Here is a 12,867-nt window from a genome sequence, read left to right as displayed (position 1 = left end):
GGACAGAGTTTGTTCAGTTATCAAGCCATGAAACTGCTATGGATAAAATCAAATACTGACTACTGAGCTCGACATGTCAACAGATCCATCTCCATGACAACTGACAAGGTTCGTCCACTGATGAAGACACTGTGATACAGTTGAAAGATCCACAACAAGCTAGCAAGTAGACCTTGAGTTTGGATTGTCTTGTCTAAACACCATTTCCAAAGTCACGAATGAACTTTCATGCCTAACTATAACATCACTTTGATAAAGATGAGAGCAGATATGATGATTAATGCAATGGATTACCTACAGTAACTCAAACTTTGATATAATTTCAACAAGAGGGAATATGAAGGCAATAGCTACAAAGTATAATTGTTGGTATATGGCCTCTTTATTTACTCACACTGTATCTCCTTCTAAATGACTGATTGTCACTATCTATACATAGATATAGCAACATGAGAATCATTTATAAGATAAATAAAGTCTGATTGATCCTGTTTCTCGTTTTATCTGGTTTTGAAGGTGGAGCATCTCTTGAGTCACACATCAAAACTCAAATCCTGTGGTTATGGTTAGGGTAAGTCTACAGGAAATCAGTTAGTCAATGTAATGTCTTCTGAAGTGATGGAAACACAACTGTGTGTGTGTGTGTGTGTGTGTGTGTGTGTGTGTGTGTGTGTGTGTGTAGACATGTATTACTACATGTATGTTGTGGGGTCATACAGTGGTGTGAAAAAGCAAGAAGAACAAAATGAAGACTTTGGCTTGGTCAAAGTCCCGACCTGAATCCTATTGAGATGCTGTGGCATGACCTTAAAAAGGCAGTTCATGCTTGAAAACCCTCCAATGTGGCTGAATTACAACAATTCTGCAAAGATGAGTGGGCCAAAATTCCTCCACAGCGCTGTAAAAGACTCACTGCAAGTTATCGCAAATGTTTGATTGCAGTTGTTGCTGCTAAGGGTGGCCCAACCAGTTATTAAGGTTTAGGGGGCAATCACTATTTCACACAGGGCCATGTAGGTTTGGATTTTGTTTTCCCTTAATCATAATAATCTTCATTTAAAAACTGCATTTTGTGTTTACTTGTGTTATCTTTGACTAATATTTCAATTTGTTTGATGATCTGAAACATTTAAGTGTGACAAACATGCAAAAAAAAAAGAAATCAGGAAGGAGGCAAACACTTTTTCACACCACTGTAAATCTGTTTACACAGTCCCATTGTGGGGACTTGCCTTCCTTTTGGGGACAAATGCAAGTCCCCATAACATAAATCATTAAATTTTAGAGTAAAGACTTGGTTTAAGGTTAGGTTTAGGTTTAGGTTAGGTTAAAAGAGAGGCTGCCTACTCCCAAGGGTGTAGTTGGTGGTGCATGGGCACAGGTAAAATAATATAAAACTCCTCTAAATATAAAACATCAACATATAAAACAAAAAAAATCCCAGTTAGGCTTTAGGGGTGGGGAATACAACAATGATCCCTACAGTATGTTATTCATATGGTGTCCCCTCCAGGTTGTGACCAGGCTCAACCTTGCTTAGCTTTTTCACGTCTTGTACACTTGCTTGTGAGTTACCGGCCCCATATGATGGAAAATTGGGGTTGGAGTAGTCATAGGGATCAGAGTGAGGTTGGGGTCAGGTATTGGGGTGGGGGTGTGGTTAGGATTAGGTATGGAGGTAGGGGTATGGGTTTAGGCACTGTGAAGGAGAGTGGTTAAGGTTAGGGTTAGGGTAAGTCTACTGGAAATGAATGTAAGTCAATGTAATGTCCTCTGAAGTGATGGAAACACGACTGTGTGTGTGTGTGTGTGTGTGTGTGGGTAGGTGGGTGTCAGCAGAGGTGTTTGTTTATTCTTCACAACATATGTGGTTTTGCTTTGTGACCAAAGTCACAAGATAAAGAATGAAACAAAGTCAGAAGCAGAAGAAGTCCTGCATGTTTTATAAAAACCCTCATAAGCAAATACCTTCCTAAGCAAAATGAATGTCATAATTTCATTCATTATTGCTGATTAAGTTTAATCTAGAAGCTGTGCTCTGGAATAGCCTGTTTTGTTTCCTCAGCTAAGCCTGACAGGTTAGAAAGAGAAGTTTGTGCTTTACCATCAAAGAGAACTATGATTGTTTTTCAAAGTTAGAGTCCCAACCCAGCCATGGGTCGTGGGAGAGTTTGAATGGATTCCCAAGGGGTCATCAATAAATGAAATATTAATCGGGTGTTGTCAACTACAGACAACTTTTCTCAGTAAAATATATTTCTTGCAATACCCCAGCTGCCCACAAATTCACCGTTATTTTGAAAGAAAGATTCTTTATCCGTTCATCAAGCTGTCGTCTACAATAAAAACAGAAGGCACTCTCACTTTAAAGGTACTTTGTGTTGTATCACAGTAGTATGGTGGAAAGTTTCTGTGTAATGTTATAAATGTAGAATAAAACTTTATAATACTGATGGATGACTAAATGTCAGTGCCCAGAGCCGCTGGCACACACACACACACACACACACTCACAAACAGGATCTTTCCATATGGAAACGTCGGAGAGTAAATGGATCATAATCACACAGTTGCAGTTGCTGTTTACATCCTGAGACTCAGTCGGGCACAGAGACAGACAAACACAAGCTTTGGAAAAGAGCTTTTCACTGCTTTTTCACCAACTCTGGGATCATATTATATTATTTTCCAGCAGGACAGTTGAAAGTATAATAAATGTTGATGTCTAAAGAGAGTGACTTTCTTTGTAACCCTTCACTACGTTGCCACATCCTCTTTCCTCCCCTGCTCATATCCTTTGAGAACATATCTTCTGTCTTTTTTCTCAATTTTCTCTTCTCGCTGGTCTCGTATGTTCAACTCTATTTTACTTTTTCTTTTGTATTATCAACTCCTAACTTCCAGGAATACAGCTTCATGAAATTAGAGTAAGGACAAGTGTAACCAAAAATAGTAGACTGCCTATAGTTATGAGTAGCAGGTTGTGCAGGTTATTGCTCATAATGAAAAAGAATTCACTCACTTATATTTTCTTTTTTTCTATTTGAATTAATGTAAATGGTATATTGTGAGCAAACGATAAATCTGTTTTCATTTGTCATAATAAATGGTGGGTCATTACAAAACCATTTGTTTAATGATTTATATTCCAATAATAGCAATGGCAATAATTGCAAAGAAAATAACTGATTTTATTCAGTTCCCATTTTAGTACTTGTCTACTGTTTGTTTTAGCAACACAGTTACAGAAAAAAATGTGTTTTTTAAAGCACTTAACAATAAAAATATAATTTCAGCTTTCAATCTTAACCACTCAAAAACCTATATGTTGTTGGGTTTAACAAATAGAAGTAATAAAACACGGGATGTACTGTACATGTTGTTGCACCAAACTCGCTGTCTGTAGCTTTCGATCAGACTGTGCGCCTCCCTCTTTCTTGTGCTTTTATACCGCATATTTTTAACCAGAAGTGCACCACTCATACTTTTTCCAAACCTCAAGTGGTTTCTTTCTGACGCGAGTGACATACTGGAGGCAAGGTATACACTCACACACAAGCACACACAGTTGCGGTTGAAATCTTGAAAGAAAACTTGCCTTCAATCTGTCACGGCTTCAAAAGACATAGAAGTGACAACTTTGTGCAATGCAGGAACAAAAGCGGTAGTGAAAGTGTGTGTGCACTACAGGGACGTGCACAGACTTTTTGAGGGGCTGTTGCTCTAACCTGAAAAAAGCGGGTTGCCCTTTTTTCAGGTTAGAGCAACAGCCCCTCAAGCATGGCACAATGGCCCTTCATTTAATTACTTGTTACAGACAGCAGAAGCTAGAAGCTATTAAAGCATTTAAACTTTGAGGAAACATTTTTGAAACCAAAAAAGGGAATCATCTCTCATTGCAAAAAATACACTAAGACTGAACACTTTAGTTCAATTACAAAATGTCATATAGGATTTCATGAACATATTTTCTGGCCTTACCATATTTCACTATGCTGTACTTATTAATAGTATTTTACTTGATCACCAGGCTCTCCAATGCGCTCTGAACTGGAGCTTTTGGGGTTAGCCTGCTACAGAAAATCACTCTCTTTAACATTATGTTAAAGATGAAACTCACTCACAATACTATACACAGATATAATATACTGTGTATTTATCATTGATTGAAATATTTGTTTTTAGTTATTTATTAGCCTACTTCCAACTTTTAAAAAATGCTTCTGAGAAAATAGGCCAAACGTTACTTTACATTTAATTATGTCGGAAATGGTCGCTTGACATTTCTATCATAATGCTTCACCTGCTGGCCTGGTGGTAGTCTGACTCAGCTCTGCAAAATTAGCTCCCTAGCTGGCTAACTTTAGCATTATGGGCTACTCGTATTTATGCAGCCACAACAGCATAAATGAAAAAATTTCAGCTCAGCCAAAGAGGGCAAACGGGCTGTTGCTCGAGCAATTTTAACCTGCACTTGTGCACGTCCTTGGTGCACTATGTGTGACTTAGATGGCCTTTTATGTGGTTGGAGTTTCAAGGCCGTGATCACAGGACTTACTGCCACTGGTTTGTATTTATGGTGCTCAGCAACAAGCAGCAGCAGCGTCTTTGCAGCCAGATGGAGCTGGCCGTGTTTTAATGTCAACCACTGCTGGGTGCTACTGACAACAGGGCTGTTATTATGTGTTATCCCCACCTACAACCTCCCTACTATTAAATCTGTTAGACAAATATAATCAAAAAAAAAACAGTTTTTACAAGAATCAAAATCCATTTACAAAACACATCAAACGTGTGTTTTCTGTGTTATTGTGTGGTATCTTCTAAAGTCAGTCTGTGGTGTGGGTCTGGCAGAGGAAGTGACCTTACTCTTCAGTCTGAATCTCAGACGATTCTGAGATTCAGATTTTATTCTGAAAGGATTCTGAAAAGGTTTTCAGAGAGATCTTCCCAGGATAGTGAAAGTGAGAATTTCATTACAAAACAGCCATACAGTATTAAATGTAAATGGCTGAATTATTAAATAATTGATTTATTCTTCAGTTTGTTAGGAATATCCTGGAATCACATCATGGTCCTGGGATTCCTCAAACCCTTGTTAAAACTGTGCTTTAACAGCCCTCTTCACTGTTAAAATTATTAAAACACGACTCAGGCATGGGTGAGTAGCTCTTGCAAGTGCTGCATCTAGCCAGCTTGCATCTCTGATGAAAAGGGTGTGAAAATGTACATAGTTGCAGACGAGAACCGAAACAGCAGGAGTAGCAAAGAGTAGATGCTCTCAGTGCACACTCAAGGTCAGATGCAAACTATCAAATCAAGGTTTGACAACACTTGCTTATATCAGCTTTCATCAGGGTGTCTATATTTGTCAACTTTTAGCTTTATAAAACGACATTTCCAACATTTTTGGCTTGTGACCCCTTGAAATAAAGGATTGTCTTATCGAGACCTCTTGTCACAGGTGAAAGGTGCCTAATGCACATGAGTAGTGATCATGTTGACTAAAGAGTGGTCTTCCTTTTTTATAGGTTTTTTTATTTTAAACCTGCATCTATTCATTTTTTTACCACTAGGTGTAAGCAAAACAAGCTATAAACACAACAATGACATATAAAGTTATATAAAGTTGATATGGCGAAAAGTGTTGTGTGTAATGAATGCAAGTCCAAAATTCTCTCTCCTTTTAGCTCTGTTTTTCATCTCTACAAACTCCTGAGGGCATTATCTGACTCTGCTAAATTTTGCACTATGTTCACCAGCTAGCCGCTAACTGTGTCTGTCTGCTGTTTGCTGCTGAGCAAGCAGTGGACAGCAGGTTTATTAGAGCTTTTTTGCTGAAAACTGTAGCGGTCACTGGTGTTAAGTCAGGGTGCCACATTTATCTTGGGACCCCCTGAGGGGCCTCAACCCCAGGATGAGAACTACTATCTTAGGAGAATATTAACATTATCGCTGATCGCCTGATTGCTGTGTAATATGTCAAGGTTGTGCTTAAGCAGCGCTTCCTATATTATCCATCCAAATCAGAGAGAAAGCAAGAAAAGTAATCATTTAATGGAATACTATGCTGCCTATACTTTCTTCCGCAGAGACACGTTCAGCCCAGGCCATAGCCCTTCCTGACAGCAGTTAAACTCTATTTTCACTGAGGCATTACTGACTCTTTTCTCTGCATGACAATATTTCAGCTGATTTACATTAAATGATTCGTTGAGATCAGCTTTCAGGTTGTGACTTCCTGTTGCACCAGTTAGAAACAAGAACATTTCATTGACACAATCTGGCTTCTGGTAATAAACTAGCCTCTGCAGCCAACACAATACAGGAACTCCGCTCCCATATCGCCCCATCAGCTTGCCTTCCTATGTTGTTTCTACAAGCCACTGCCCCGCCATAGCTTATCCGAGTTCACCAGGTGGAAACCATAGCAACAGACTTGACAGGCACCATCCTTCCACCTATCACTTCCTGAGGAAGCTCTCACCTCATTGGTTCCTTCCTGAATGATCTGCTTTTCCCATATTATTACTGCAGGGACATCACTCTGGTCTTTATCTTAAAACAGTAACAGTTTTTAATTCTTACTGGAATATATGACGTAGAGGAAAATGAATATTTGGGAGTATTTTACTCTCCTCGTGTGCTGAAACAGCTACAAGACCGATTGCCTGTTTTTTTTTCCCTCACCTCTTAAGGCTAACATAAGCAACGTGTGGTCCAAAGTAAATGTAACACTGTTGTGTACTCCTACTGTAATATAAACTCATGTAATGCTTCTGAAATTGTGACAAACTGTCTGTGTGAGTGTGTGTGCACACATCCCTTTTCTGGGATGTCATCTGGACTCTATGAACCTCACTGTTTATGTCAGACTCCATTAGAGGCCATATGTCCATGTCCAGTTAATATGTATACAAAGACATGCACAAAGGGAGAGGGGGATAAGATTGAATTAATTTGTTTCTTTTCTCAAACTGAAACATTTTTCCCTCTGTTCCAGTTTAAAGGCTCTTTGTCATTCTAAATTATATATATATATATATATATTTCCCTCCTCTGATATCCTCTGTAGTGAATTTATTTTGTCACCTTCATCTTCACTCCCTCCCTCCCTCAGTCTGTCTGTGAAGTGAGGGGGTGGAGTGAGGTGACAGTGGGCAGATGTTTCCTCCCCAGCTTTGAAGATGATTGTAAAGATGGAGGAAGGAATAGTGGAAAGGGTAAAGCCAGTGTCTCCATAGAGGTTGGGCGTTTTACGAGTGAGGCCACAATCACACGCAGACATAGGCTCCGATCTGGCAGCAGCTTTGGAAATGGTAGCTCTCTTTCCAAACCTTCTGCTGCAGCCACAAACCCTAAATGTCGAGCTAACACCTCATTTTATCAAAGCTGCTTTAAATTTTCTCTAACAATGCGACCATCAGTGCGTCATTTTGCAACACGCTTGTCCAATCAAACTGAACTTTGCCTGTTCAAGAGGAGTTTACAGTCCATATTTACACAGAGAGCTGCAGTGATCAGCCAAGAGTTTTTGCTTTTTTTAAACTTAAGGATGACATGTAGACATGTGGAAAACAATAACTCGACTGTGCATTCCATCTGTTCCGCCAGTTGTTAAGGGTGTGAGGGCTCCAATTGCTCTTTTTGGCCTGAAGGCAACATGTGTGTGCCTTAAAGCTACATATTGCCACCATGTGGTTAAAGAAAGGACTTTGTGAAGTAATGCTCAGATTTGACACCACTTGTAAAGGCCTTCTGAACCTCCGCTGGACTTTGGAAAAAAGTGCAACACCTTCACCTTCTATTGTCTCAAAATAATGTAATAGTGTTACATTGGCACAACAAACCTTAATATCTTCATGTAAATATAGTCACAACTGTGCACATTAAAAATGACGCGCTGTTTGGAAGAATACGTTCAATCACAACTAACTAAAAAGATCCAAGTGTATTCTGTATTTCACAGAACCCGGTAGCCTAATGGTTAAAGTGGAAGTCCACATCAAATTCTGCTTACAGGTCTTGGGGTGTACTGTGTGTTAACTGTTGTATGAAGCCTTTTGTGGCTCCAGAGGGAGCTGTGTGAAATCTAAAAATGTTCTAAAAAAGCGATGTCACTATAGTCAGAATCAGCTGGGGCTGAAGAGTACGAGTTTGAACATGAAGAAGATTTGGGTGTGGAGTTAGAAAGAAGTGAGTTTACCAGACCTCTGTAGCTCTGTGAAAAGACAATATCTCTGGTTCTGCTGCATTGATTTTGATCCTTTTTTTTTAAACTGATTATGATGGGAAAAATAAAACCCTGATAGACTGCTACACGAAAGCTATATTTTTGGTAGAATTATTTCGATTTAACTACATCGCAAGGGAAGGCTGAAATAGAAAATACTGTAAATCTAGGGTAAGAAAAAGACCATTCCCCTGCTCTTTCAAAAATGAAAAACTACCCTTCCTTTAGCCAAAAGAAAAAGTACAGTACCTTCGCACTTTTCTGACCCCCCTTCCCTTCTAATAATTTTTCATACAGTCCCTAATTTATATACACTAAAACATTTTCAGGACAACATAATTTTTCATTTTAATTAATGAAACTTTTGTTATTTGGTCTTTATTGTTTTGATATTTACTGGCATAATAAAGGCTTTTATATTCAGGTTTTTGTTTGTTTTTTGTGCCCTTTAAATGTTTAAAGCGCAACAGTGAATACTTAGCAGATGACAGGAAGGGAGGAAGACAGGGTGCAGAGACATTCCAGCAGAAGAAACTCCCACACACATAGTGTAGTATGTCAGTCCACACGTAGTTTCGGAGAAAAGCTTTCCAAAGGCAGATATGAGACAGGAGCAACGATAGCAACAGGATCAGTTTTCTAGAAGTACAGAATTAATCACGTATGCACAATAAAACCAAAAGTTTAAACAGCATTGATATCTTTCACTTGAATACGTCAAAATAAATGAATTTATTAAATATAATTTTCTCTGTTTTGTCACTATTAACCATTTGATCTTGATCGCTACAATCCAGGCTTGCAGAAGTTGTAAGAGCTGCATAGATGGTTTGTCAATCAGACACACTATGACCATGATGGATTAAGCTGTAAAAACAAGAAAAGAAGGGAAAGAAACAAGATTAGAGAGTTAAAAAAAAAAAGAAGGAGAAAGTCAGAGCAGTTATTTTGATAGACTCTGAATTGCCTCAACCAGCCAAACACCAGCTCACCTTTTATGATGACTTTGGCCAGTGCCTCACTGGAGCCAATGTGGTTGGTGGCCACACACTTGTACGTTCCGCTGTCACTCAGTTTAACGTGGGCTATGAGCAGCTTTCCATCCTTTGTGGTCTCTGCTCCTGGAGGCAGGCTCGCCCTGCCCGCCCGGCTCCACTCGAACTGAATGGGATGAGAGCCGTGGGCGAGGCACTGCAGGCGCAGGGCATCTCCGGCCCGGAGCCTCACCTGGTCAGGCAGACAGGTGGCGTACGGTGGACCTGCATGAAGGAGAAGACAATTACTCTTATCATGAGCAGTGACAAAGAATCTGGATGTACAGTATCTGTGTTTAATATCTGCGTTGTCGACTCACTCTCCACCTCCATCTGCGTGTACGCCTCACTGTAGCCATGTATGTTGGTTGCATTACAGATGTATTGTCCTGAATCTTGGCGCCCCACGCTGGTCAGTGTCAAAACTCCACCAACCACTGTGTGTTTCCATGGCAACGGTGCTCGAAGCTTGGACCAGGTGATGACTGGAGGAGGAGAACCTGGAAGGAAGAAAAGAAAAAGAGGATAGTGGGATAGGACAGTGAAAAATGCAAAGTACGAGCAGAACTGAGAGATATTTACACACACAAGCACACAAACATCTTACCACTGGCCTGACACTCCATTGTGACTGTATGTCCCTCCACCACTGTCATCTCTGTAGTGCCCACTGAAGCCACTGGTGCTCCCAGCCCCCCCTCAACAATGACCTCAACTTTGACCTCTGTCACCCCCTCATTGTTTTCAGCCTGGCAAATGTAAACTCCTGAGTCCTCTGGGTGCACTGCAGGCCACTGAGAAAAGAGATGGCAATTATTAGGCCTATGTTCTATTTGTATCTTAAAATGTGGCCGTAAATGGAAGTATTACTGGTGCATGTGTTCATATTTCACCTGTATGGTGTTGCCATCATTTGTCTCCATGGTAACCAGCTGCAGGGTGGAGCCTTGGCGTTTCCAGGTCAGCTTGGGGCGTGGCCTGCCTGTGGCATGACACTCCACTGACACGGGGTCACCCATCCTGACCCGCAGGGGCCCTGCTGGTGTCAGCCGCACTTTAGGAGCAACTGACAGAGAGGACACAGAGGAACGACTGACACATTACACCTGAAATAACCGATTTTATTGGCCACTTGGGGACAGCAGAACAAGTTGTGAACACAATACTGACATACCGTCACCTTTTAAGTTGATATGGCGAAACAGATGCTTATTTTCACATCCAGCAGTTACGCAGCAACATTATGCACATGAGAGACATTTGCCCTCAGCGATTTCTGCCAGAAAGCCTTAATGCTTGGTTAGGTTTAGGCACCAAAACTACTTGGTTAGGTTTAATAAAAATGAAAGGCAGAAAGCCTTTCTGCCAGAAGGCAAACTTCTCCAGAAGGCAAACAGCCCCACTTGGAGTCGTGTTTCTGTCCACCTGGCAAATCTAAGTCCAATATTCACTCTCTTTTAGCTTTGTTTTTGGTCTCTACCAACTTCTGAGGGAAATACCTGGCTCTTTAGCTGCTAAATGCTCCACTTGCTAATCTCTAACTGTGTCTGTCTGCTGTTAAGTGCTGAGCAGGTAGTGTACAATAGGTTTTTAGAGCCTTTTCACTGAAAACGAAGTGCACACATACACATTCGCTAGTGGGTTAAAAGTGGTGCAAACATCAGGGGCCCACAGACGGTGGTGGGGTTTGTGGGGGTCCACACAAATTCTGGTACGATTATTTTATATTTAATAAAATGGAGTCCAGATAAAATATTCTTTCAGGAGGCCCACAGTTTCTAACTGAATTGCAAAGACAAACTCACATTTAACGTTCAGCACAGCTGTGGCAGTGCTGCGGCCTGCAGAGTTGGTTGCCACGCAGCGGAACTGGCCCTGGTTTCCAGGTCGGGCGTTAGCAACCGTCAGCACAGAGCCATCAGGACCAATCTTAACATTGTCTAGAAGGAAAAAGTAGAATTAAGTGACTTCACAGATGGTGACATTGTATGAACAATGCTTATGCTTACATGTTATTACTCCTGACCTGGTAATGCTTGGTTATTGGCTCTCTTCCACTCCAGCTGGATTGGCTGTGCACCGCTCCTCACTTGGCACCTAAAGCTGACAGACTCCCCTTGGCGCACAGTAGCAGTCTGGGGCTCCACTGAGACGACCAGAGCCTGACCAGGCACTGCACAGAAAGACAGAACTGGCAACACCACACACACATGCGAGAACACACGCATGTAGGCTACAATGCAACTCTGTGAACCTTTGTGTAAACAAACACCAACCACAAAGCAAACAACCTGAGCAAATACACAGACTGAACAGAAGTGCTTTTGATGACAAAGCAAAAGATGAATAACATTCTCTCAAAGACATTGTGTCAGAGAGGAGTATTAAAACATTTTCACTTTACTAAAAACTTTTATATTACTATGTTGAAGCGTTTGGTTTACCAAAATTACAAAAAAAATGGCAGCCATGCAGATCGAACATTTTGAGTTTTCTACCTTCTTTTGTAGTGCTCACAGCACTGAAATGTACCCATTACTCTGGATAATACACAGAGCATGCCTTCAACAGCTTTCATGGGGACTATTTCTTAAGTAAAAAGTAGTTCCAATAAAAACAGTTGACAGTGAGGGTTGTGGATTGTCCAGAGTAATGGGGACACTGCTTCTAAAAAGACACACTGCTGTTGAAGTGCTTACATATATTCTTTTATTAATTTTTTATCAAGTTTTTGTGACCCTCTAAAGTACAAAAATAATATACATCTCTACAGACGTCAAGCAAATTAACAGAAAATCTGTCAAAATGACAGACACATCCGTTAAATCAGATGCTACTCTATTCAAAGTAAATCAGATTCGTTACCTGAACATAATAGAGAACACAGGATCAGAAGCCCAGGTGAGAAATCCATGATGAACAGAGAACAGTCCCACTTTCTCCCCTGTGTACAATCTGTCTTTCACTGTGTCTGTCTCTCTTTTTTTTTACACTTTCAACCTTTAACCCGTAACTTACCCCTTCCCCTAATCAAACATTGTCCACAAGTGCTAGTCACGTATGAAGTGTCTCACTGCCATATTGCTTTTGAGCTAATAATTGTTTGATTACGAAATCATCTGGTGCCTGGATGATGTCCAGTGACATCAGTTGACATGCTGTTAACTGAGTAAATGCTAACAAGTAACTCATGTCACTGATATTACATGGACAGAAGTTGTAGGACCTATACTGGTGAAAAGTACAAAAGCTGGACTTTGTTATTGCAATAATTTGTGTCAAACTACAGTACATAGGGACATTGATTTCATCACTTTAGTCTTCAGAGAATTTTCTTCCTTTCCAAGAAAATGATCTCACTCAGTCAGACACTCTATGTGTCTCTGTACTGTATTGACCAGTGAGCCGACAGCGATAAGTGGCTGATTAAACAGAATTCAAAGGACTCTCAACGGACAATTGTCCTTGTTTTTGTCCTGTTTTTTGTCACTGAATTTGTTAGTGAGTCACCTGAAGTAAAGCTGGAGAATATTCAGAAATAATGCTTTAAGACATGAAAAGAATATGTAGAGAACTCGATTAAAACATCAAAGAACCATC

The 12,867-nt window shown here is 40.4% G+C and overlaps 1 protein-coding gene across 2 annotated transcripts; it reads right to left on the bottom strand.

The window, feature by feature from the left end:
- Positions 1–8,595: 8,595 nt before the first annotated feature.
- LOC122873294 (basement membrane-specific heparan sulfate proteoglycan core protein-like) lies at positions 8,596–12,832 on the bottom strand. 2 transcript variants are annotated; one of them, XM_044189847.1, is made up of 8 exons: positions 12,133–12,832; positions 11,294–11,440; positions 11,073–11,207; positions 10,161–10,333; positions 9,875–10,061; positions 9,588–9,767; positions 9,226–9,492; positions 8,596–9,100 (listed from the first exon to the last, which is right to left on the bottom strand). In XM_044189847.1, exons 1-8 carry the CDS (start codon positions 12,179–12,181, stop codon positions 9,096–9,098), a joined length of 1,143 nt encoding a protein of 380 aa, XP_044045782.1. In that variant the 5' UTR covers positions 12,182–12,832; the 3' UTR covers positions 8,596–9,095. The 2 variants fall into 2 exon arrangements, with proteins under 2 accessions (XP_044045782.1, XP_044045781.1); XM_044189846.1 differs by having other exon boundaries at positions 11,294–11,458; positions 12,133–12,345.
- Positions 12,833–12,867: the final 35 nt, after the last annotated feature.

The sequence above is a fragment of the Siniperca chuatsi genome, linkage group LG3 (genome assembly GCF_020085105.1).
Source record: "Siniperca chuatsi isolate FFG_IHB_CAS linkage group LG3, ASM2008510v1, whole genome shotgun sequence".
NCBI classification, from domain to species: domain Eukaryota; kingdom Metazoa; phylum Chordata; class Actinopteri; order Centrarchiformes; family Sinipercidae; genus Siniperca; species Siniperca chuatsi.
Note: the sequence above shows the minus strand (reverse complement) of the source record. Positions and strands in the feature narration are given on the sequence as shown.

What these genes read in the sequence shown, in the direction of transcription:
- LOC122873294 (XM_044189846.1), bottom strand. Translation starts at nt 12,181, where the DNA reads ATGGATTTCTCACCTGGGCTTCTGATCCTGTGTTCTCTATTATGTTCA. An exon ending in GTGTTCTCTATTATGTTCAG is followed by an intron (nt 11,459 to 12,132) that starts GTAACGAATCTG and finishes TGGTGTTGCCAG; the next exon opens with TTCTGTCTTTCTGTGCAGTG. An exon ending in CAATAACCAAGCATTACCAG is followed by an intron (nt 11,208 to 11,293) that starts GTCAGGAGTAAT and finishes TTTTCCTTCTAG; the next exon opens with ACAATGTTAAGATTGGTCCT.